This window comes from Hemibagrus wyckioides, linkage group LG04, assembly GCF_019097595.1.
Source record: "Hemibagrus wyckioides isolate EC202008001 linkage group LG04, SWU_Hwy_1.0, whole genome shotgun sequence".
Taxonomy (NCBI): Eukaryota; Metazoa; Chordata; class Actinopteri; order Siluriformes; family Bagridae; genus Hemibagrus; species Hemibagrus wyckioides.
The window spans coordinates 4,111,740-4,135,959 of NC_080713.1; the positions used below are offsets into that span (position 1 = coordinate 4,111,740).

General features: G+C 42.3%; 1 protein-coding gene across 1 annotated transcript in view; it reads left to right on the forward strand.

Annotated features, from left to right (window-relative positions):
• The window catches only part of zfhx3a (zinc finger homeobox 3a), a 31,389-nt gene extending 8,449 nt beyond the window's left edge, over positions 1 to 22,940 (forward strand). Inside the window, exons 2-9 of the mRNA XM_058387277.1 lie at positions 954 to 3,710; positions 5,571 to 5,799; positions 9,668 to 9,757; positions 9,914 to 10,044; positions 10,172 to 10,372; positions 13,300 to 13,408; positions 13,773 to 19,103; positions 19,253 to 22,940. Coding sequence (XP_058243260.1) covers positions 990 to 3,710; positions 5,571 to 5,799; positions 9,668 to 9,757; positions 9,914 to 10,044; positions 10,172 to 10,372; positions 13,300 to 13,408; positions 13,773 to 19,103; positions 19,253 to 20,583 — 10,143 coding nt within the window. The 5' untranslated portion in view covers positions 954 to 989 and the 3' untranslated portion in view covers positions 20,584 to 22,940. The remainder of the gene's footprint in view (positions 1 to 953; positions 3,711 to 5,570; positions 5,800 to 9,667; positions 9,758 to 9,913; positions 10,045 to 10,171; positions 10,373 to 13,299; positions 13,409 to 13,772; positions 19,104 to 19,252) is intronic.
• The last annotated feature ends 1,280 nt before the right edge of the window (positions 22,941 to 24,220 follow it).

Sequence of the window (24,220 nt, forward strand, 5' to 3'; positions counted from 1 at the left end):
ACTATTGATTTTCCTATAAGCACTTTAACCCTCTCCAGCAGCCAGGATCAGAAAGCGCTCAATATAACCCTCTGAATCTCAGCACAATCTGCAGTTTTACTGCAGGGTTGAGCAATTACCCCTACGTGAGTGTGGGGGTACACAGAGATGAACACACACATTCATGACTACCTTCTACGTCAATGTGCATGTTAACATTCACTTTTAAACCGGATGTCATATAAAGCACCCAAAAACCATATTTCAGCATATGTTCTTGGTTTGTCCCTTTGAGGGAACCCTTAAAGGTTTGGTGTGAAATATCAGATAGTGTTTAACTAAAAACTTTTAATTAGCCAAAGAACTCTTCAGGGTCCTTTAGAGAGCTCTATTTTCTGTATACAGGTTCTAGGTATTACAGAGAAAATGATTGGTATTTGTACCACAGACTTACCCAGCTAATGCGTACATTCTTAGACAAAAGGGTTCGGTTCCACCTAAAAACCTTAGAGGACAAGCTAAGCACTTCCACATTTTTGAATATTAAACGTAATTTACTGTTTACTAATTAGAAACCTATTGAATATGGCAGATTTAGAGGAACTGACAGGCAGCGATATTAAGTGAAGAGATTCTAGTGATTCCAAGAAACTTTCCTCATGTAATATTCAGCTTTCAGTGATGCAGCTTTGCAAAGAGCTATTGATCGCAGTATAGGGTTTTCTGTCTCCTTCTGCCCACTGGTATTTTCTCTCTCTAAATATATACAGTGGTTGTGTCACATTTTCTGTTATAAGAAGATGCTTGGTTTTACATAACAGCTTCTGGTTACATTGGTTCATTTATTTTGTGTCTGACTTGTTTTGATGGGTGATATATATCTAATGTCCCTCTGATTTAAACTTTATTTTTATGGTAATATGAAAAGGAATTAGTCAAAACCCCTGTCTAAATCTGTCTTTCCTTTTCTATAGGTCTGGGTGGGATGAGAATGTCCAGTAACTGGGAGGATGGAGTGCTGTGACTCTGTCTCAGATGACGGAGCCTCTGGCCCTTGTATAAACCAGCCTCCAGGGATCTGCAGCCCACCATCTTCCATGTTGCTTCTCCTACAGAGAGAAAACACCGCTCATCTGAACTCAGCCAGCCCATCCAACCAGGGTGAACCAGAGTGGCGGAAAGAAGCGAAGGGGCAAAGCAAGGGAGAAAGGAGGGCTTTCGGAGAGGAACATGAAGAGGACGAGGGGATTGATAAAAAAACTGTGGGTGACTGTTTAGAGCTTAGAGGAGATACAAGAGAAGCGCATGATGTGGTGGGTGGCAAAGCTGATGGGGTAGAATGTCAGATCATCTACCAGGCTGATGGTTCTGCTTACATCTCGGAGAGTGAAAGTCAGCTGCCATGCAACGTGGTTCCATCCTCATCTCATCCACATTTTGTTAACACATGCCATTTCCCTGTTTCCCAAAGTTCTACCTTGAAAAGCTTCCATGTCTTCCACCCTAAGAACTGGTGCCATCTGACTGGTGATATTCTTGCTTTGCTGACCTGCCAATCCAAAGATAGAGCTCCAGCCAAAACGAGTTCTTCTGAAGCAGAACTGGCACTGCTTGGCAAAGAACAACCCGTCCTGGTGTGCTTTTTGTGTCGCCTGTCATTCAGTCGCATGCATGCTTTTAGAAGTCATGTTTCACAGCATCACGATATCATGCTTACCACAGAGGAACAGCAATTGCTCTCGCTCAAACACACCTGTGCCATCTTGCAACCTGTAGGCCCCAGTAACCACCCACTCTTAAGCTTCCTAGAACCAAAAACTAGCAACGTGCCAACCCAGTTAACAACCACAGCTTTAGGGCACAACATGGTGGCAACGCTAAGTCAGGAGGACAGGGAGCACCTCCAGATCTCTGAGCCAGGACTCCCTCTTCAGCCCTCTCTACCCAGAGTCCCCCTTCCTACCTCAGTGCTGAGCCCTGCCAAAGACCCTTCCACCCTGGGCAGAGAGGGCCCACAGAGGAGCAGTAATGATGGTGGAGGTAGCGGAGAAGGAGAGGAGAGGTTGAGTTCAGAGGTCATTTCCACTGCGGAGGATGGTGCGAGCAGTATTAGCAGCAGTGGTCGACAAGGGCACATTACTGAACCGGCTCTTTCAAACCAAAGCAATCCCAAATCTCCCAACTCTGTCACAGTAGCAACCAGCTTTATGAACAACACCAAATCTCTCACAGACTCTGAGTTAGAGTGTGGAACAAGCTTTAACTGCCACGGCCCTGCTCCAGTATCCTCTACTGTGCAAACCTCGTCCACGGTCACTACTCCAAAAGAATTTTCCAACCAAGAGGGTGTAATGGAAATAGAACCAAATAACCTGTCAGAGAAGGGCAGTGCCATGGCAAAAGAACCAAATGGCAAGCTGTGCAATGACAACACGCCAGATGTCACTAAATCTGACCTACCTAGTAACCATAGCAATTCTCAGTCACCCACTGTCACCCCTCCTCTGACCCAAACTATCAAATCTCAGTTTGAAGATTTACAGGTGGACGTTGGGTCCAGAGGAAGTTTGTCAGCCGGGGGTGAACAAGAATTCAGTGTTGGGCGTGACACTGTCCAGGGGTCTTCTTATTCTTTCGGGGGCCAAGTAAACATGTCACACTCACGCAACTCCTGCAAGACACTGAAGTGTCCCAAATGTAACTGGCACTACAAATACCAGCAGACTCTTGAGGCTCATATGAAAGAGAAACATCCAGACTCTGAGGATGGCCAGTGTCCGTACTGTGCCAGTGGGCAGAACCACCCACGCTTGGCCAGAGGGGAGACTTACACCTGCGGGTACAAGCCTTTTCGTTGTCAGGTGTGCCAGTATTCCACCACCACCAAAGGCAACCTGAGCATCCACATGCAGTCAGATAAACACCTCAACAATATGCAGAATTTGCAGTCACAGACACGTCCAGACGCTCCCACAGTCCAGCCTAACCCCCTGTCTCACACGCACACCACCCAGACCCCCTCGCCATCTCCTTCTAAAGTACAGGGACGCGCATCGTGGCGGTGTGAAGTATGCGACTATGAAACCAATGTAGCACGGAACCTTCGCATACACATGACCAGCGAGAAGCATACACACAACATGCTCCTTTTGCAGCAGAACCTGGCCCATATGCAGCGCCAGCACCGACAGAATTCTGCCGAGCTCTACCCTTACTGCCAGCCCCATACCAGGCTTCCTGACCCCACCAGTGTGATACAGCCAGGTAGAGAGACCATGCAGGAGTCTCCCCGGAAGCCAGTAGACGAAGACCCTCCAGAGGCACTGTTTGAATGTGCACTGTGTGGTCATTTCTCCACAGACAGCTTGGTTGCTCTCAGTCAGCACCTGGCCATGCAGCGCTCGCTTCCTGATGCTGATTGGAGAGGTACAACCGGTGACGCCCACCTTTGTCGACTTTGCCACTATGCCACACCTCTGAGGGCCAACTTCCAGTTGCACTGCCAAACAGACAAGCATCTGCAACGCTACCAGCTAGCAGCACACCTTCAAGAAGCCAGCAGACGCAATGGAAGCGCAGAGGAAGAGGAGGAGTGGATGCTCAGGTGTGTTGCTGCTGGTGTCCAGGTGCAACTAAGGTGTAATGCCTGCAGTTATGAGGCCAATAGCATGGAGAAGCTGAAACTACACACAATGAACTCGAGACACAAGGCCAGCTTGAGACTATACAAGGTAAATTCTTCTCCAGCTCTTCTCAAAATACTGACTAACTATGACAGTGTTTGTAAGCACACAACAAAAAAATCTAACACCTTAATGGGTTCTTTGGCTTTCCCCTCTGGGGCAGTCTTTAACGGTTATATGTAGAACCCTACAACAGAAGGAATCCATTCACAAAAGGCTCCTCAAAAATATAACCTTGTTTCGAATTTGGAAAGCTTGAGCCATTAAATATCCAAACAACCCTTGAGGAATTTCCTTTTTAAGAATCTATTGCTAAACTATTTCATTCTTCCAGGAAGTAAATGCTTCATGTAGACAAGCTAGGTAGACAAGACCGGTTCTAGAAAGTTGCATCTTCACACTCAATTTTCAGTGCCATTATGTTAAAGGTCTATTTATCAGATTAAGCAATAATGTTTAAATACGTTATTGTTTCTATAGTAAGATCTCATTTTCAGGATGTGCCACATAACCTATTCACTAGCAAATTGCTGTCTTATAAGCAAACAAATTCTGGCATTACAGGACAGTGATCAACTTCGGGCTGGTAACATCAAACCATCAACCATGCCATTGGTTATTTTCCAATAACAGCACTACTAAGATTGTTTTATTCCTTGCTTGTGCCGCAGCTGTAGCGCTCTGAAACAAGCCTTATCTATTATTACTGCTAGGTTGTTGCTGACAGGAGGATGATGGTTTCTCTGCAGTGGTGTCTGTCCCTTTTGCAGTCAAGTATATGTTAACCCTCAGCTTCTGCACACCAGACAGTGATTACGAGGACTGTCCCTCCTATAATCCAGCTCCAAGCTGCATGCCCATGTACTCTCCCATTGAAACTTTTCAAAACAAACTGGATTTTTGCCTTTCGTAAACTTGTTATAGGTGTAGTTAAGACCTTCTTTCTCATGCATGGGACTACCAAGACAAGCTAAGCAAGCTGAGGATGAAATTGCGATCTTGCCCTCAGGCCTCTGTGGTCTGTTTAGTAATGGAGATTGATGGCGTGTTATTTTTCCCTCCTGCTAATGTGACCCATTAGCCCAGTACATATCCAATGAGTTTAGCATTTAGTAAAGCAAGCAAACTGGTTTTTCTCCTGAAGTGTGTTGTAAAGAAATAACTATTTGTTGCAGCTCACAAAAGAAATAATAAAGTTGGATTCTACGTAGCAAACCTAGCACTAAGCTGATGTAGAGAATCGAAATACGTTGGTTACATGTTTGTAAGACGTCTAGCTTAAACAGTTTAAACAATTTGTAAGTAAAAAGGCTTATTTTAAAAAGGTATGTGTGGATCATAATAGATATAATCTTGCGTGTATGGTATGTCAGCATGTCGCCTGCTATTTTTTGAGGTAATTATTTTAAAGAAAAATATAATTTATTTTTCATGTTAAATGAGGTGTGGTTTTTATATGTTTCCCATTTTATTTTATTGCTTTTCACTCAAATTAAGACAGGAAAGGGTTTCAGCAAAAAAAATACAAAGAAGAGTCTAAGCATGTACACTCTGGGTTGTGAATTTTTAAAGAGTCAGTTCATAACTATATAACAAGTCGTAACTTTGTTTATAAGGCCTGTATGCATTACTGCTTCTGCGTCTGAGGTTCACTGTATGATTAATGTACATACAGAGACAGTATGTGTGTATGTGTTGAATGGAAAATGGCATTGAGATGGTTTGCATTTATTAATGCAGTTTGTCCTGTTGATAAAAATATGAATAGATGCACATCAGTAAACAGGCTCCTGACTAGTACATCTCTTTTCTTTTCTTTTCTTTTCTTTTCTTTTCTTTTCTTTTCTTTTCTTTTCTTTTCTTTTCTTTTCTTTTCTTTTCTTTTCTTTTCTTTTCTTTTCTCTGCAGTACCTGCAGCAGTTTGAGGGAGCCGTGTCTGACGGTGGCTCTCTGCACTGTGTGCTGTGTGATTACTCCACCCAAAACAGCCTCAGTCTGGTGCAGCACGCCAATTCGTTGAACCACCAGAGAGGGGAGGGACTCCTGAGACTGCAGCGAATCCAGAACGGCCTCCAGGATGATGATGAGGAGCTCAGTGCCATCTTTGAGATCCGAAAGAATCAGGGTACAGATAACGGTAAGAATGGGACATGCACCGATTTTCCAACAGTTCCTCAGTTTAGTTTCTCGTCAGTGAAATTTGTCAAATGGTACAGGCAGGGCTGTTGGGGGGGGGTATAGTTTTCAGTATGATTTCTGGAAATTATGTATTTGGTTGAACAGAGTAAAGAGATGATCATGAATGACAAATAAAAGACAGCCACAAAAAAACCCCACAACACACTAAAAAGTTGCGGCTGAGTGTCACATAAATAATAGTCGAAGTATTGTGATTAAAAAAAAAGGAAAGAAAAGAAGATTGTTTATTTAAAAAAAAAATCATGACAATCGCGATTACACCATTTTGACAGCAGTAAAAAATAGACAATATGTTTGTAGTATAGTCTGTGGAACAAGTATAAAAGTTTCTTATTAATATTTGTTAAGTATGTTATAAATGCATTTAATACTATGTTATAAATGCATTTATAATGCATCATGAATGCAGGATTCATAAAAATTGTCTTACAATAAAAGAATTCTGTACTTTGTGTTATTTAAATTGTTAATTTGTATCCAAAATATTGAAAATAATTATTTTTTATAGCGCTACAGACCAGCCCTAGTATTACTGGTCCATAGAGCATGTTGTGGCGCTGCTTCTTGGGTGCATCTGTAAAAGACGGCAGAACAGCGGAGGGGGAGGTACCGGGAGACAAACAGCAAAGCTGGACGTAAAGAGAACAAGAGAGCGTGTGGTTATTTACTGTGGGGTAATTGACAGGAGCGGGTGGTAGAGTCAATTAGCATTTGGTTCAAACCCCAAATCGGTTCGCCTAATGGCTTAAACAAAAGCTCAATTCCTGCATTCGGACAGAAGGCGAGCGAAAGAGGGAGTGAATGGGAGTGAGAGATTTTTGTCGAGAATGGCAGGAATTGATTGTGTTAATTCATCTGCCAATAATCAGACTTGTTACATCCTCACTGCCCAGAAGGAGGCCTTACCAGGGGCGGTGTCCAGTCAATGCAGCCGATAAAGGCCTCACCCACTAATGAGCAATGAGTTAATTAATGCTATCTAATTAATCTCCAAAGGGATAAAGAAAGGGAGAGTCACAGAGAGAGTCACTCATGGCCTAATACCTCTAGTAGTGTTCCCGGTGAGGTTTGTTTTAAGTTTTTAAGAAGAAGGTTTCTAATGTTTGCTTGAGATGCATGAGAGATGCATGAAAATGGTTCATTATAAGAGAAAAGATGTATCATTCAGCACTTCAGTACAAATCAGTATTCGCTTTATCCTGCTCAGGATCACACTGGAGCCAGGAACAGACAGGGGAAGATCGTAGAGGGTTTTTTTAAAAGATAAAATCATCGAATTCTGGTTAATTACTGCACATTATGGACATTAGCACATTGGTCAGCTTGCAGTTTGTGTTGTTTTGGCCCAGTATAGTGTTTGTTGTACAATGGCTCATGTGGATGCTGTGTGTGTGTGTGTGATTCATCGAACCCTCACAATAATAGTCATGTTAAGTGGCTGTGGGAGGTGAACTCACCACATGGTGATTTGTTCAGTGATTTGCTCGTGGTCTCATTTGCATATTACAGCCTTCTGTGATGCCAGTAATTGAAAAGCCAATATTGCAGTAACCATTAACAAATAAAAGCCCTAATGCCCGCTTTGGTTCTTGCCAAAAAAATCCTCAAAGGGATCAAATGTTCCCAGAGCATCGGAATTTCCTTTTTCTCTGATCAAAATGCTCGAACATAACGCAGCAGAGTGACGACTTATTGAAACAAAACCACTGGCTTGCATTTGCGTGCGACTGCAGCGTGTAAAGTGAAAGCCATGATAAGTGACTGGCTTTGCCGAGTCTCTTAGTGATACGGCGGCTGAATAAACAGCGCTGGAGTGGATCACTGTGCCTCAATGGCTCACTATTGATCTCTGTAAGAACACCAGGGCATTTCCTAATTTGTAATCAATATCGGATCAATGCCACAGAGCATTTGTATACCGATCCCCGAGCCGAGCAGGAAGTGCTGATGAGGTGTGTGCTGCCAGTGCGTATGGAGTCTGTTAGCACGTGTGAGTGCATTTTATCACTTCATTATTGGCCAGGCTGACCTCACTGCCCCGATGTGGCTTCATTCGCTCTTTATTTCTTTCTTTCTTTCTTCTGTGCAAAATGGAAACAAGCCAAAAGAACCGCACGGCTTTGATTATGGAAGTTTAATCAGTCTGGACGTTTGTTTTTATAGCCAGAGAAATTAGATCTCTTTTGTTGCTTGGGTTTTTTTTTCCAGTGAAAGAAAATTGCCTTGCAAATTCTGTGCTAATGATCTAAATGGTGGAAATATGAAACATGCATTGTGCTAAGTGATGATAGCTGCACATCATTATCACCGAATTTGAAAGAAATTACCGTCACTTGCTTTGTATTTCATTAGAATAGATATTAAATACAGTCTTAACCGACGTGTATTAACTGCCATTAACAACTAATTCTCTGGAGTGCACCCCAATTCAACATATGCCTTTTTTTGGCACATGTTACTTCTCTTTATTTTGTATTGCCTATCACTCGTTCTTAACTACACACGATTGCTCTTTCAGTCATTGTACCTTGCTAAAATGTGAAACGTTCAAGCAAAGCAAAACAAAAAAAAAACTACTGTGTTTGTGAGTGTGAGCGAATGTGTGACGTGTCCAGCGGAGCATTCATAAGCAGAGCGGATTTGACTCTTTCAGATTATGTGTCCTGTGTTTATGGCTGTGTAGGTCTGATAGGAAATCAATAGCACGGCTGTCAGGATAATTGGTGTTCAGCTGGCCTCTCCCTCGGACCGTCTTTCTCTTTGTCATAATCAGGCTCTCTGAGAACCGCAAGCGGATCCCTCAGCTGTGCTTTGATTGGTCTGTTATGACAGCCCTCATGGCTTTTTGTCTCTTCTGGCTTGGCCGACTCTAATCCTCAAACACCTACCCAAATCAGCTCTTCTCCTTTCCTCCCCTCCCCCACGTCCATGAACAATCACTGCGCTAAACAAGCAGAAAGCCAGAAAAAGCAGACGAGAAGGGGACGACCGAGCGAGGGAGGGAGGGAGGGATAGAGAGAGAGAGAGGGAGGAAGGGCTGTGGGGAGGACGGAGTGAAGTGCATGTCCTGAGGCGCTGTGTCTTGTCCTCTTTTAGACACTGCAAAAAGAACAACAGAGTATCTTTCTTTCCTCTTTGTGAAGGTTTGGCTTTTGTGGAGGAAGCAGAATAAAACGAAGCACAGTAGTGCACAATCCATGTACGCTCTTTTTTAAAAAGCTGCTAAGCCTGCTATGCCGTTTTCAAAAGATTTAACAGTTCCTCCAATTTGTGGAGAGGAGAAATGCACTCTCCGAGTGAGTGACCCCGGTGACCTCGTGTAGCATTATCTCCCTCCTGTGACTTTTAAACCCCCTTCAGTCAGATGAAGCTGTTGACATAATGACAACAGAGCTTCTGCTTTTTCTTTCATGTCATCTCGTTTTTGTCTCTCATATCTTCTCTTTTGATTTAGAATGACATCTGCAAAGCAGTTGCTTGTCTACATAATTTGCCGTTGTACCCTGTGTGTGTGTTTCAATGTGTTTCTTGCGCTGAAGCTAGAAAGGACCCTGATAGTGTAGACTGACCCCCATTGGTTCTAATGTGATCCCACACTCCCAAAACACAAAGACAAAAGAAAAACTGATATACTCTTTCACAAAAAAAGATGACCTGTCATTTTTTTTTTTTTTTTTTTTTTCAATTTTGCTTCATAATTTAAAAAAAAAAAAAAAAAACACTCGGGCCAATAAATCTAACAAATACGGTGTGAAGTTCGATTGTGGTTATAACACTTTCTCTTTCTCCCCCACCCCCTTTTCTAGGAGACGTGAAAGAAATGGAGTCGCCCGCTGAGATTACCTCTGACCAGGCGGACCAGACCAAACACGCAAGCAGAGAGGGGGAGAAAACGGGTCAGAACAAACTCCCGAATGTCTTTTCTTCCTCATGTGCTTTTAGCACTGATAGTACAGAATGTTTTGGAAATCTCAGTCGAGATTATTCATTGTTAGTTCCTGAGAATGTAATGAGATTCATATCAAAAATGTGTGTGTGTGTTTCCTCCTTAGAAGCACCCATGCATGGAGATAAGAAACAGAATGAGCCGTCTGTCAGTCCCAAGCGCTCTGCGTCTGGAGACACAGATGACTCCATACCTGCAAAACGCCCTCGAGCGCAGGAAGAGATCTCCTCAGAACAGGTTAGATTAGATGCCCTCCCCCCTAAAAAAAAGTGCTTTGTATTAGAGTCAGTGTTTCATGACATTTTTGTCATCAGAGCGTGCATTGAATCAAACGTCTCCGATTTTTCTGTCATTTCCCTGTCAGGTTCGTCAGTGCCCATTCTGTCGATTTTGTCACACTGATCTCGGCCGTCTGAGGAGTCATGTAATGATCCAGCACGCTGTGCAGCCCACTCTTCGCTGCCCGCTGTGCCAGGACACGCTGCGCAGCGTCTCTCTGATGCGCTCTCACCTCACACACCTGCACAGTGTCACTGCAGACTGCACACAGAAACTCATTAACGCGGTAAGACAGAACCATGGGCAGATACAGATATAGCCAGCATGTACCACAAAAATATTGTATTAACAGATGATGACCTGCTTCTTCGCACCTAGTTAAATTTAGGATTTTAGCGCAGGTGATTAATGATGAGGTAGAGGACACGCTCTTTGTTTTACACACAGTTATTATCGATATGTAAATGACAGAAACAGGAAATCAGGCAGTAAGAAATGAGAGCAAAAATATATATATGTAAAAAAAAAAAGTAGACAAATTGGGGCAAATGAGGCAGGATTTAACCAATAAAACACAAAGAGGTGGAGACTGGAACAGGAAGTAAAAGCAAATGGTTCTGTCACTATGACAACCAGGATGCACAGCAGGGGGAACAAAATCGTGACAAAATGGGTTTTCGGGTGCATTAAGACAACATTTTGACAACGTTTTCATTCCAGGCGAAATGACCCACACGCAAAAAGAAGCGTGTTCTTATCAGAATGACATAAAAGCACAGACACAATGAAAAGCTGTTGATGGTAGTCCAAGTTTAAATAACAGTTCTCTCACTGATATCACAACGCACGGCTAAGCAGTTATATCTAGAATGATTGGTTTCCCCTTTAAGAGAAAATCGTATATAAAATAAACATTATTTATTTATGCGTCAAGGAAGAGCAGAAATGTTTGCAGGGACACAAAGCCAGTATTTTCCATTGATTGTTTCAGTCTCTTGATGTCCACACGCACAAAGCTATGAATATAAAGGAGCTTCAACACAATTACATTTTATTTCTACACAGTCTCTCAACAACAGACGTTTTGACAAATATGTGCTGCACAAATCCAGATGTACTGTAGATTAATGTAGATTACGATCCCAAATGAACAAGCCGTGGGCACGGAGTGACCCGGGTGAACTCCCTGAGCTGATAGGTGCTTTAAATGTTCTGCACTGGACGAGGGTTTAAGATGTTCTTCCTGCCTCTTCATCCTGGTCAGACTTTACAAGATGAGCCTTAGTGTTAGTGTCTCCAGGGCGGGCTTTACCAAATAGTAAATGGGAAAGCGTACCAATCATCCTGAAAAGACGTTCACAAAAAACAACAAAAACTAATGACTGAACACAAATGCTGAAATAATGAGCGTCTAATGACAGAAAGTCATGACAAAAGTACATAAAAACCTCATATTTATGCTTTATTTAGATATATTTATTTACAACTGCACATGTTCATGAAACACAGTGTAACATATTTAAAATTAACCAGAACTACCAAAACCTTGTATATTTTTGTTTTTGAGCTTTTCACCCTTTTATTTACTTTATTTATCTGATCTCTCAGCTTTTGTATATTCATCTTTCATCTCTCCCCACCCTCTCGACATCATTTCTCCCTGCCCCAGCACCCCCACCCCCTTCCACCACCAAGATAGGGTAATGAAAATAATTGAGCTTCATTAGTCCTGATCCAGTGCTAGGTGGTTCTTGTTACGAACTGTGCTTCCCAATTATGTGCTTTAAATTAAATGTGACCTTGAGAAGGTCTCTGTGCTTGGCTTCTATCCTCTAATGAAGCATCTTCCTGAAATGGTGGGCTTTGTGATGATAATGGCAGCCATTTTGTTTTTTGTTGTGTGCCTCTCTCGCTCTGGGTCTGAATATCCCTCTGCCTTACAGATACATTGATTTCCACGTTTTTAAAGCCGAGGGGGTAAATGATAGGCCTATTTAGACTAGAGATGTCTAAAGACATTGTTATATACTAGGAAGGGCTTCCTATTACACTTAACCCGTGAACTCCGTTAAGTGTTGCTCTCGCGACTATGGTTCTATTGTGATGTTTAATTGAGGGTGTTTTTTCACCGCACATTGAAAAACAAGAACTGGTTCAAATGGGAGCCAACAAAATAGGGGTTATAGTTCAATTTCAACTAACCTGAGAGACTAGAACAGTGACAGATTTGACAGTAGAAACAACTGAGCTTTTGTTACCTTTGTGGAGCGCTATAACGTTTTGTCCACGTGACTCTGCTGTATGGCATGACACTAATTGAATAGTACTGTAATGTTACATTTCCATCAACCATCCGTTTTTTACATTTCCACTGTGTCAGTCTAGTCTGAAAATCACACCATTTTACAAAAGAACTAACAAGTGTGGTTAGCTAAAAAATGATGTTTTATTGGTTTAATTCTGATCAGAAAATAACGTGTCGCGTTTAATATTTGTAACGTATGATAAAGTTACATATATTCTAATAGTTTAAGCATTTAATTATATGAAAATAAAGAGACTTAAAGCAGAACTTTCCAGATTTTCTATTATATTCAACATAATGTGAATGTTGTCTGACACAATGACTAAAGATTCCTGTTACAATAAATATCTGTGATGCTCACTAGGGTACATCTCAAACCACAGGCTATCATTCTACATAGCACACCACTACCTGAAGTAAACATTGTGGTGTGGTGTTCTGACATACCAATTAGTCCAAGATGATACTGCCTAGCTTGCTACAATGGATTTCTATCAGAAAACATAGCACAGCAGTTTTCAGTAGTATTGTGTGCATGTCTCTGTTTGGTACTCTTGGTAAAGCAGAGTAAGCAATTCTTATTCTATGGGCAATGAAAATGATTATCAGGTTTTTGTTACTGTACCACACTGCTAGGTAGATAAGGCCCATTTGGCACCGCACTTTAACAGATGCTAATTGAAAATGCAATTGGAAAAATCCAATTTTTTAAAAAGGTAAAGTTACGTTACATGATTTAGTAGTCTTGTGCAGTGCAGTCGTAATTGCTAGATGTTCAACAGTTCCTCTTTTGGTTCCTGAAGAAGTAATGGTGTAATTGTAGGGTATAAATCACAGGTAACACTGAAATTATTTTAACACCTGGCGAGCACTTATGTTTTTTTTCTTCTCCATCTTGTCTCCGTCAGGTGATTGCTTCAGATGTGCTGCCGGAGAAGATGTTCCTACCAGTGCCAGACTCTAATACCCAGCAGACAAAGGCAGATTCCAGCTGCAATGGGATAAAAAGACCTGATGGTAAGTAGAAGTACAGTCTCACCTTCGGTAATTAAGAGCAAGCCATACTTCACTATGACAGTGCAGTGGAATCTAACAGCAAAAAGATATCGAAGAGCAGCACATGCAGGCTGTTATGTCCAAAATTTATATCCTTAAATGTAATAATGGAAATTGAAATAAAATCTTATTTTTGCATATTAAGCATGAAATCAAATAACAGGCGTTTGTTCAGACAGAAAGGTGTCAGTACATACACTTAGGAATTCATTCGAACATCAACAAAAATATAACGCTAAAACTTAACTGAGCAAAGTTTCTTCTCAATGTGCTTAGTATAACACGAATCATTACACCCTATAAATGTTTTTATTTTGTTCATTAGAACAAGGTGATGATGAAGAAGAGAGAGTGACCACATGCCGACCAGAGATAGCAAAAACACAAAAGCAGCCCTTAGAAGATGCCGAATCCACAAAGGAAAACACCGCTGCTTTCCCTTGCTGGCAGAAAGGCTGTAACAAAGTCTTGACGTCGTCTAGTGCCCTCCAAACACACGTCAACCAATTCCACAGCCAGAGACTCCAGATGCCAATATCCGATCGGCATGTCTACAAATACCGTTGCAGTCAGTGTAGCCTTGCTTTTAAAACTGCTGAAAAGCTGCAACAGCATTCTCAGTACCATGCCATCAGGGCTGCTACTATGTGCTGTCTTTGCCAACGCAGCTTTCGAACAATACAGGCCCTGCAGAAGCACTTAGAGACCAGTCATCTCGAGCTTAGCGAGATCCAGCTGCAGCAGCTCTGTGGAAGTCTGTTGATGACTGAAGACCTCTTAGCCAATGAAGACCAAGGACTTGATGAAGAGCAGGGAAGCTTTGAAGAGGAAAAGGTGAAAGAAGATGAGGAAAGTGATCTGGAAGAGAAAATAAGCCCACCTGACAGTGTTTCGAGTTTAGCTCGAGAAGAATCTGAACTCAATCCAAAGCCTTCGGTTGTGCCTCTGAGAAAAGGGCCAAACCTCTCAACAGAAAAATTCCTGGATCCATCAAGACCTTTCAAATGCACCGTGTGCAAAGAATCGTTCACACAAAAGAACATTCTCTTGGTGCACTATAACTCCGTCTCACACTTGCACAAAGTGAAGCGTTCAGTACAGGATTCTTCAGCTGCCTTGCCAGAGTCTGTCAGCAGTAGTGCTGACCACAAACCCTTCAAATGTAGCATTTGCAATGTAGCATACAGCCAGAGCTCCACCTTGGAGATTCATATGCGATCTGTACTACACCAAACCAAAGCTCGTGCAGCCAAACTTGATTCATCAGCAGCTAGCTCAACTTCTGTTAACCCTTTGCTTCGTAAAGTGGGAACAGATAATGCAACAGTCAGCTCCCCTGCAGTTTTGAAGCCTACAAACGCTATAAACAACACAAGTTGTACTTCTTCAGCTATTGACCAGACTCAGTTAAAGCCCCAACAGAGCAACGAACACAATGTTGTATCCTCAAGCCAAGCTATCGGCATTTCTTCACATTCTGAGGAGAGTAAAAAGAAACCGGTGGTAGACGTAATGTCAACCACAAATCAACATAAATTTTTACAACAGCAGCAACTACAGCAACAACAGTTAGTACAGGCTCAAGCACAGATCCAGCAGGAGCTACAAAAGAAAGCAGCGCTTCTTCAGTCCCATTTGTTCAATCCAGCACTTCTTCACCATTTCCCCATCACAACAGATGCACTCCTTCCACTGCAGCAGCAACAGCAGCTGCTGCTTCCATTTCTCATCCCAGGAGGAGAGTTTCAGATTAGCCCTGAGCTAAACCTTAAAGGCTCCGAGTTAAACCTCAGCAAAGCAAAGCCTGTAGTACCTGAAAATTCTTCAGAGCCTTCCCAGCATGGTAGCCTTATCACTTGTAAACAGCCACTGAACGGAGTTGCAGCTAGCACTTCACACCAGTCTGTGTCTCTGACTCCTGAGGACAGTGTTCCTGTTCCTCAACAAGCTGGTGAACAGATACTGACCTCTAGTTCTCAGATTTACAAAGGCATGGATGAATACAGTAATAAAGAAACAAAGGAGTTGAATAAACCCACCTCACACAATAATACTGATGATTTCAAAGCACAAGATGAGGTGGAGGACGAGGTTGAGGATGAGGATAGTGGAGAATTCTTCACAGATTTTATTCCACCAAGGGTAGCTCATGACGCACCAGGAAATGTTTCCAAAGCTTTGCTGGAGAACATAGGGTTTGAGTTAGTCATGCAGTTTAATGAAAATAAGCAGCAGCTTCAGAATACTCAGACTGAGGCTGTGCCAAATGGACAGACAAAGTTCAACACCAAAGAGGTGCATTTTTCAGACTCTGTTGGGAAGCTAGAGTGTGAATCCTGTGGGAAGCTTTTTTCAAATACATTGATACTAAAGAGCCATAAAGAGCATGTTCACCAATCTATTTTGCCAATACAGTCAGTAGAGAAATTTGCCAAAGACTACAGAGAACAATATGACAAGCTTTTTCCTTTTACTCCTTCAACTTCTGACACGTCTCCCCCTTTGCCTTCCCCTGATTCATCTCCACTCCCTCCAAAAGATCCAATTCAACAGAAATCGGTGTCATGCATTCCTGCTGCCACAACAACAGTTACTCCCCCTACTGTCTCAACTCCTCAAGTTCCGTTAGCGCCAATCCCCTTACCCATGGACCTGCCACTTTTTCCCCCACTACTCATGCACTCCATTTCCCTGCCGGCTCTCCCCCCTCAACTACCTGTACATCTGCCACCAGTCGAGGCTGGTCTCACATCTGACTTAGCCCAGCTTTACCAACAACAGTTAACTCCTGCTATGTTGCAACAGCAGGGTAAAAGACCTCGAACAAGGATCACTGATGATCAATTAAGAATTCTGCGGCAGTACTTCGACATCAATAACTCTCCAAATGATGACCAAATCCAAGAAATGGCAAACAAATCTGGCTTGCCAAATAAAGTTATAAAGCACTGGTTTAGAAACACCCTGTTCAAGGAGCGCCAGCGCAATAAGGACTCCCCATATAACTTCAATAATCCACCCATAACAACATTAGAAGATGTCAAAGGGGATTCCAGGCCATCCTCTCCTGAACTTTCAAGACAAGAGATTTCAGGAGGGAAGAGGTCCTCGAGGACCAGGTTTACTGACTACCAGCTAAGGGTCCTTCAAGATTTTTTTGATGCAAATGCTTACCCAAAAGATGATGAATTTGAGCAACTCTCGAACCTTCTCAACCTTCCTACTCGTGTGATTGTGGTGTGGTTTCAAAATGCACGTCAGAAAGCCAGGAAAAACTATGAGAACCAAGGAGAAGGTGGAAAAGACACAGAGCACAGAGAGATTTCTAATGAGCGGTATATTCGTACTGCCAACAGCAGCTATGAGTGCAAGAAATGCAACATGGTGTTTCAGCGCATTTTTGATCTTATCAGTCATCAGAAGAAAGTGTGCTATAAAGATGACAATGATGAATTATCCTCTTATCAAAACGATCTTTTATTTGATCCTAAACCTTACAGTCCACCTGACACCACAAGTCTCAATCCACAACCCTCCAGTTCTAGTACTGAGCTAAGCACAGATGGAAAGTCTTCTGACAAAGAGCAGTCCGACCCTGACACTGTCTCTGATTCTCTTAATGAGGATCTTAAACCGATACCAGAAGCATCTTGTGGCCCTGAAAATTGTCCTGAAAATTCAAAGCTTGAAGCAACATATAAACAGACGAAATGTCCTACTGAAGAAAACATACAGTCATGTTCTAAAATTTGTTCCCCATCCCCTCTGCATCAGCACCAACAGACTAACCCATCTATGAGCCAGACAAGCCCAGCTCCATCACAGAGTTCACAAATGAGTTCAGCAAGTCCTTCTTCTCAGCAACCAGACCTAAATCAAGCACAGCAAATGACCCCTTACCATTGCATTCAGTGCAAACTGAGCTTCCCATCTTTTGAACATTGGCAAGAACATCAGCAGATGCACTTCCTAGTTGCTCAAAATCCTTTTGTTCCTCCACAGTTCCTGGATCGCACCATGGATATCCCCCTTATGCTTTTTGACTCAAATAATCCTCTGTTGGCAAGGCAGGTACTTTCTGGAGCTTTTCCACAGATCTCACTCAATTCATCTACAACTGCAGCCATTCCTGACTCAACTATAAACTCCTTGAAGAGGAGGCTTGAGCCCAAATCTGGAAACAGTGCTGTCGAAAATGACTGGGAGCACAGCGGGGATGATTCCCAGCGGGACAAACGAATGAGGACCACCATCACCCCAGAGCAGCTGGAGATATTATACCAGAAATATCTCTTGGATTCCAATCCAACACGACAAATGCTCGACCACATTTCCCAGGAAGTGGGACTCAAGAAAAGAGTGGTTCAAGTGTGGTTCCAGAACACCAGAGCTCGTGAACGAAAAGGCCAGTTTCGTGGTCTGGGTCCAGCTCAAGCCCATCGACGCTGTCCGTTCTGTCGTGCCTTATTTAAGGCACAAACTGCCCTTGATGCTCATATCCGATCACGGCACTGGCATGAAGCAAAGAATGCAGGATTCACTTTGGCAGTAGCTGGTATGATCCAAGACCAGGAGGGCTCTCAAATGAAAATGGATTTTTCTAACTTTCCACAGATGCCAAACACGACTGATGGGCTGAATTATCCAGACTCTCCAACTTGTAAAACCATGGACTTATCCTCACATGAACAGGATCCAAGTCCAAAGCCCCTACTAAATGGAGGAGTTAATGAATTAGAAGGGTCATCCACCTCAGTCCAACAGTCTTTTGAATGTGGCAACCTAGAAAACCCTAAAGGTACTTTAATGAACATCGTCCCTAATGGAACCATTGCTGATGAAGAAAACTACTCTGAAGGTAAACAGAATAGCATTGATCACTTGTCCTTTAGCTCCGAGCGAGAGGCTTCTTCAGAAAATGAAGACAAGATGTCCTCAGGGTTGGTTAGCCCTGCGATGAGTTTCAATGCAAAGGATTATGAAAATGATTTGGTCTTGGATTATAGTGAGAACTCAAGCTTAGCTGATCCTGCCTCTCCCTGTCCTGGAGGATCCAATGGCCAAAGCATGGACAACGACAGGCCTGGTCAAAAACGCTATCGCACTCAGCTAAGCAACTTGCAAGTCAAAGTGCTCAAAGCATGTTTCAGTGACTACAAAACCCCTACCATGTTGGAGTGTGAATCCTTGGGAAATGACATTGGGCTTCCCAAGAGGGTGGTACAGGTGTGGTTTCAGAATGCACGTGCCAAGGAGAAAAAAGCCAAGCTCAGTCTTGCCAAGCAGTTTGGCACAGAGAGTTCATCCACAGAAAGGCCCAAAAGAGAATGTACTCTGTGCTGTGTTAAGTATAGTGGTTGTCTGTCTGTGCGTGACCATGTCTTCTCCCAGCAGCATCTTGCAAAAGTGAAAGAAGCCCTAGGGGGGCAAATAGAGAGAGACAGGGAATTTGTCGATTTTGCAAGCGTTCGTCATCTGATGACTGAACAAGAGACGAATAATCTGAAAAAGGCAAATGAGATCATGGCAGTTGCCCAAACACAGTCTGCAGAGAATTCAGCGGCCTCCAGTCACACCACCCCTCAGTATTCTAACTTACTGACTACTGGTTTACCAGGGACTGGCAGCAAGTCAAGCTCTTCTTCAAAAAAATCAGGTATCATATTTAAATAAAATATTTCTCCTATGGTATTAAATTTGTTAAATGATTTTAAAATTTTAAAACTTTAAAATATCATTTGTTTTCCTACATTATGGTTTCTGTTGCACTGCTCCTAATTATGTCATTTGTCTGACTTTGTACAGATCCTATTGATCCCCCGACAAATGGACCGATTGGCAAGCCGAACACGTCATCTTCTTCATCAGCGTCAGCTGCCATTGACAAAACTCCAGTCAGTACAAACAACTCTGTCTCACCCCCAAAGCCTGTAGAGTCAGAATTGAAGCTGCACTTGTCCAAAGAGAGCAACTCTGAAAATGGCAAGAATCCCTCTGAAAAGCTTGAAAGGGCTTCCCTTGACAGTGCTACCCATTCAGACTCTTCTAACAGTAAGGAAAAACAAGACTCTTTAACACCAGCTGCATCAACACCAAAACCTGTCAAGGACTACAGCATTGATCTGGGTCAGCTTCATGCTCTGCAAGCAGCAGGGAACACAGATCAGACTCCCTTGCTCACCAATCCCCTCCTGCCCTGTCTTATGCCAGGATTCCCTCCAATGTTCTCTCCACAGATTCCCTCAGCTCTCACTGGAAGCTTTCTGCAGCCCATGTTTGGTATGGATGGTATGTTTCAGTATAGTCCAGTCCTGCCACAGGCTTTAATGGGTTTGTCCCCAGGCTCCATTCTCCAACAATATCAGCACAATTTGCAGGGTGCACTAATGCATCATAGGCTGCAGCTTCAAAAAAAACAACTATTGCAGCAATCCAAAAAAACAAAGGCTAGCCAAATGTCTGCTACAACATACTCTCAGGACATGGCTTATAACAATGACCTTGTCTTGAACTTATCCAAACCAGAAGAGAAGCAAGCCAGCTCAGACGGAGAAGGCTCCCCTTCCTTCTCCTCTGGCACCACTAAGCGGCTGGATGATAGTTTCTTAATCAGCCAGTGTATCGTCTCCAAAGGGACACCTAGAGAAGGAGGTAAGGATGTTTGTCTGTATGACTGCCTTGCCTGTGAGATCTCTCTCAAAGGGAATGAGGAGCTCATCCAGCACCTGGAGAACCGTCAGCACAGACAGAGAGCAGTGGAGCACCTGAATGCCAAAGAGCATGCCTCTCGCCTCTTACCTCACGTTAGTCCCTCATCTACCTCGCAGCCAAACCCTCCCAGCAACCCAATATCCCCTTCAAAATCTCTGCCCAGGCAGTCTGCTTCAGAGAGTCCTTCTGCCATCTCCTGCCTATCCAGACCAACAGATCAGCGTTCCCAAACTCCATCGACTTCTACAGCTTTATCTGGGGCCGCACAATCCGGTTGTACCCCAGCTTCACCTTCAGTACAAGTTTCCTTACACTCAACTGTTACCTCAAGCCTGAATGGCAATGTAATTAGTTTAAAACCAACAGACTCTGCTAGTGGGTGTTACACCAATGATGGAGCAGCAGAGGAGAAAAAGTCCACATAGTATCCTGCAGCCAAAGGCTACCTGCAGACTATTGCAGCTATAGCTGTAATTTTATCTGCCTTGCCGCAGACCTGATGCGTTGGTTAAAAAAAGAAAAAAGAAAAAAAAAAAGAAAGAATGACTGAAAAAGAAAACGTACAGTGATAGAAGAAGATAACTGGAGAAAACATGAAAACAAGAACCTAGTGCTAGTTTGAAAGACTTTTTAAACGGACTGGATCCTGTAGGATATACCTTACGTTTCCAATGCTTGTAACCAAAAAAAAGTGTCAGTAGAATGTTTTCTCACGTCAATATGCTGGTCAATTTAAACTTGAGAAATACGCAAACACTGTTTGGAAACTGAAGTGTGCACAGCTAAGGACTGGAGTAGAACCTAAGATGGTTTTATAATGACCTAATGACTAACTAACCAAAAGTCTGTTTGTTCTTTATGTTTGAAATACACTTACACACAAAAAAATGAGTTTTACCACCATTTACGTGTTCAAATAATGTAATATCGGCTCACTAAACTAATGTAATGTATTTTAATGTTGTCTACTCTCAGGTCAACATGTATTCATTTTCTGCTACTGAGCGTTGGTGTTTGAGAAAAGTAGTTCCGATGCATACCGACAGAAAAAAAAAACAAAAAATTGAAATCCCAAAAAAAAATTAAAAAAAAAAAATTATTTCGTTAGTATTGGAAATGTTACAACCCGGTTTGCATCGTCATCGAATCTTATAAATGTTTTTTTTTTTTTTTAATTAAATATCGGACAAGTATTTGTCCAGACACAAAGAGTAATGCAGACTTTAATTGTGAGCAAAAGGATAGATTTTTATGAGGTGGGGGTGGGGGTGGGGGGGCATTGTGTTAATGATAGAAACATGTATTGACATTTTGGTGTTGCGTAGATTGTTGAATTCAATTAAGTGTATGGTAGAATTAAAAGAAATGACTTGTATATTTAATTTTTGTACCTTCCCAGTCAAAGACACTTGAGGTTGCTTCCAGCCATGCCAATGTTTTAAAAAAAAAAAAAAATTGTACCCCTTCTAATATAGTTCAACATTGTTACTGTACAACCTTTCCCTCCTGCACTGAGCCAAGTGAAAAAGACCATATCTGTAAATGATTTTCTGTCCAAAAATGCAGATTTAAGAAATGTTCTTAGTTTGGTTGTCTTTTAAACTTCTTTCATTTGTGCACTTAAACTTTTTTAATCCCTCTTTACTGTAAACTCCCTCTTTTTTACTTTGAAATGTAGTTTCGTACTCCTCTTTAACGATGTATTTTTTTTGTTCTTGTTTTTCTGAATGTTTCTGCACTTGCCATATATGGTGACAACAACAATAATGTAACTGATGAATACAATAACTCACAGTATTGCTTTAATGGAAAATCCAAAGATAAAGTACCATTGGTGCATACAAAGGATGGGGGAAAACTCTATATTTGGGAAAAAAAAAAAAAATATTACTGTTTTTAAGGAATGGAAACCTTTTTAGATGATGGAGCCAGCTAGGAGAAAACTGTTTAAACTTTGAACATTTGTGACCTCGTATATATAAAACAAACCGAAAAACCAAAAACCCCGAAGCCTCTTCGCTGAGGGTATGGGACAGAACCGTAGTTCAGCCATTGCAGTTTGTAAAATAGATGGAGATTGTTCACTTTAATGTCTCCGTGACTGGCCTGTCATTTTATTATTTTTTTTGTCTGTTTGTTTATCCTTTCTTCGTTTGTCTGTTCTACTAAATGTACTGGGGTTTATTTTTGACGAAACACAGTGTGCTGCTAATGTAGTTTTGTATTGACACTAAGATGCATGCTTGATTTCGCTTTTTTGCTGAAGCTTTAATGACTACAGACGGTAGCCAGAGCCCCTACCCCCCCCCCAACCCAATGTCCCTTCATCCCGCTGCAGCTCTGCCCACACACTCCTCCAAGACTACTGTGAAGACTGTGAATAAATGTCCATGAAGCCTGTTCTTTTTTTCTCCTCTTCAGAACAACCAATGTTAAAACCGAACCAACAAAATCTTTAAAAACCAATGATGTTATATTTATACAAAGTTTGCATTCCAAATATCACACTGTTTTCAATTTATTTTTTTCTTCCCCCCCCTCCCCCTGTTCTCCTGAGTAGGGGAGCGTTCCGTGTACTCTCATATCCGAGTCTGGACTTGATGTGAAAGACTCTTGTTTACTGTATGTGCTCCTGGGAATGTTGTTACTGTTGCAATTGCCAAATAATGTACATGTTCATTATGCACTTGTGTTTATAATGCGAGTCGTTGGGCTAGTGTCTCTCCCGTCCTCTCTTATACCAAGCATTCAAGTTCAATAAAGTCTGTTTCATTTTACTAGACCATAACTTAGTTCTGGACCACTTTGGTGTTGCCGGTTCGCAAGCCGTCGCGTTCGTAAACCCTTCGGTCCGGTTAGAGATGGAGGGGGTCAGGGGACACTATGGAAACATTTTCATTCCGAATTCGTCAGAGAAATCGAATGACGTCCGCGTTGCGCTCTTTTCAATTTCTAAGAATTTCTTACAGGGCTGCTTATCGGCTTGTCAGTAAGCAGATTACTGTACAATGAACTTGCAGGAAACGGGCGATCAGCAAGAGAATTGGAAATCAATGGAGGTTAACTGAGACAAAATCAATGGAGCTAAGGTTCAAACTGAAATTCAAGTTCATGTCTGAGTGTGCGCGGGCATGTTTTTGTCCTTTAATGTGGATGAAATATCCTCACCAAAACAGGAATATTTGACCTTTTGGCTTTTAGGAAAACAGCAGCTTTGATTAAAAACAATAAGAGAAAAGGTTTCATTTTGCTTATTGGGGAAAATTAGCTTTAGGTTTACCGCAGCGTTAATTAACTGTATCAATAATTATGTCAAAGGAAGGTTCTTACAAAGATCGTGAAATAATGTGAGTCTGACATGGTTTTCCATGTTGACTGTGGCTGCAACTGCATCAAATGAGAATGCAGACGTTTATCTGGCATTATTCACGTGTGTGTGTGTGTGTGTGTGTGATTGCCTGTTGGGGTGCTGGGAGATGAGGTCTAAATTACATCTCACCTCCGAATGATTTCTTCGCATCTCATTAAGAGGGAAGCAGAAGGGAAGGGGGAGGGGGATGAAGCTGTGGGGGAACACTAGAAACAAGCGCCTCGCTTGAAAGAGAGCGGTTGATTGTGTTTGTAAGAGAGCAGTCAGTCACAGGCACTTTGTTTCCACATCAGCGCCTTCAAAAAAGGCTTTGAAATCAAATACCGATCCGATAGGATCAGACACGGAACGCAGAAATGAAAGTGGGAAAGAGTCAGAGCCGGAGAGAGAATCGTGGGGGGGGGGGGACAAACAAGTTGGACGAATTTACACTTTCTCGCTCTGTGATCGTTTTAATACCTGCACTTATAACGTGCACTCAGTTTAATCCAGGGTTAATGTTTAAATTTAATCAATACACACCCATTATGACTTAGCTTTACAGAGAGCATCCCCCCCCCCTAATGAGTCCTTAAGCTGTTTATCCCCTCATCAGCATCACAAGACAGAGATGAGTCTGGACGTGAAAGGGGGGGTTGGCCAGCAGGAAGAGTGTCATTGGCTACTGCAGAAGGTTAATTGACTTTGTGTTT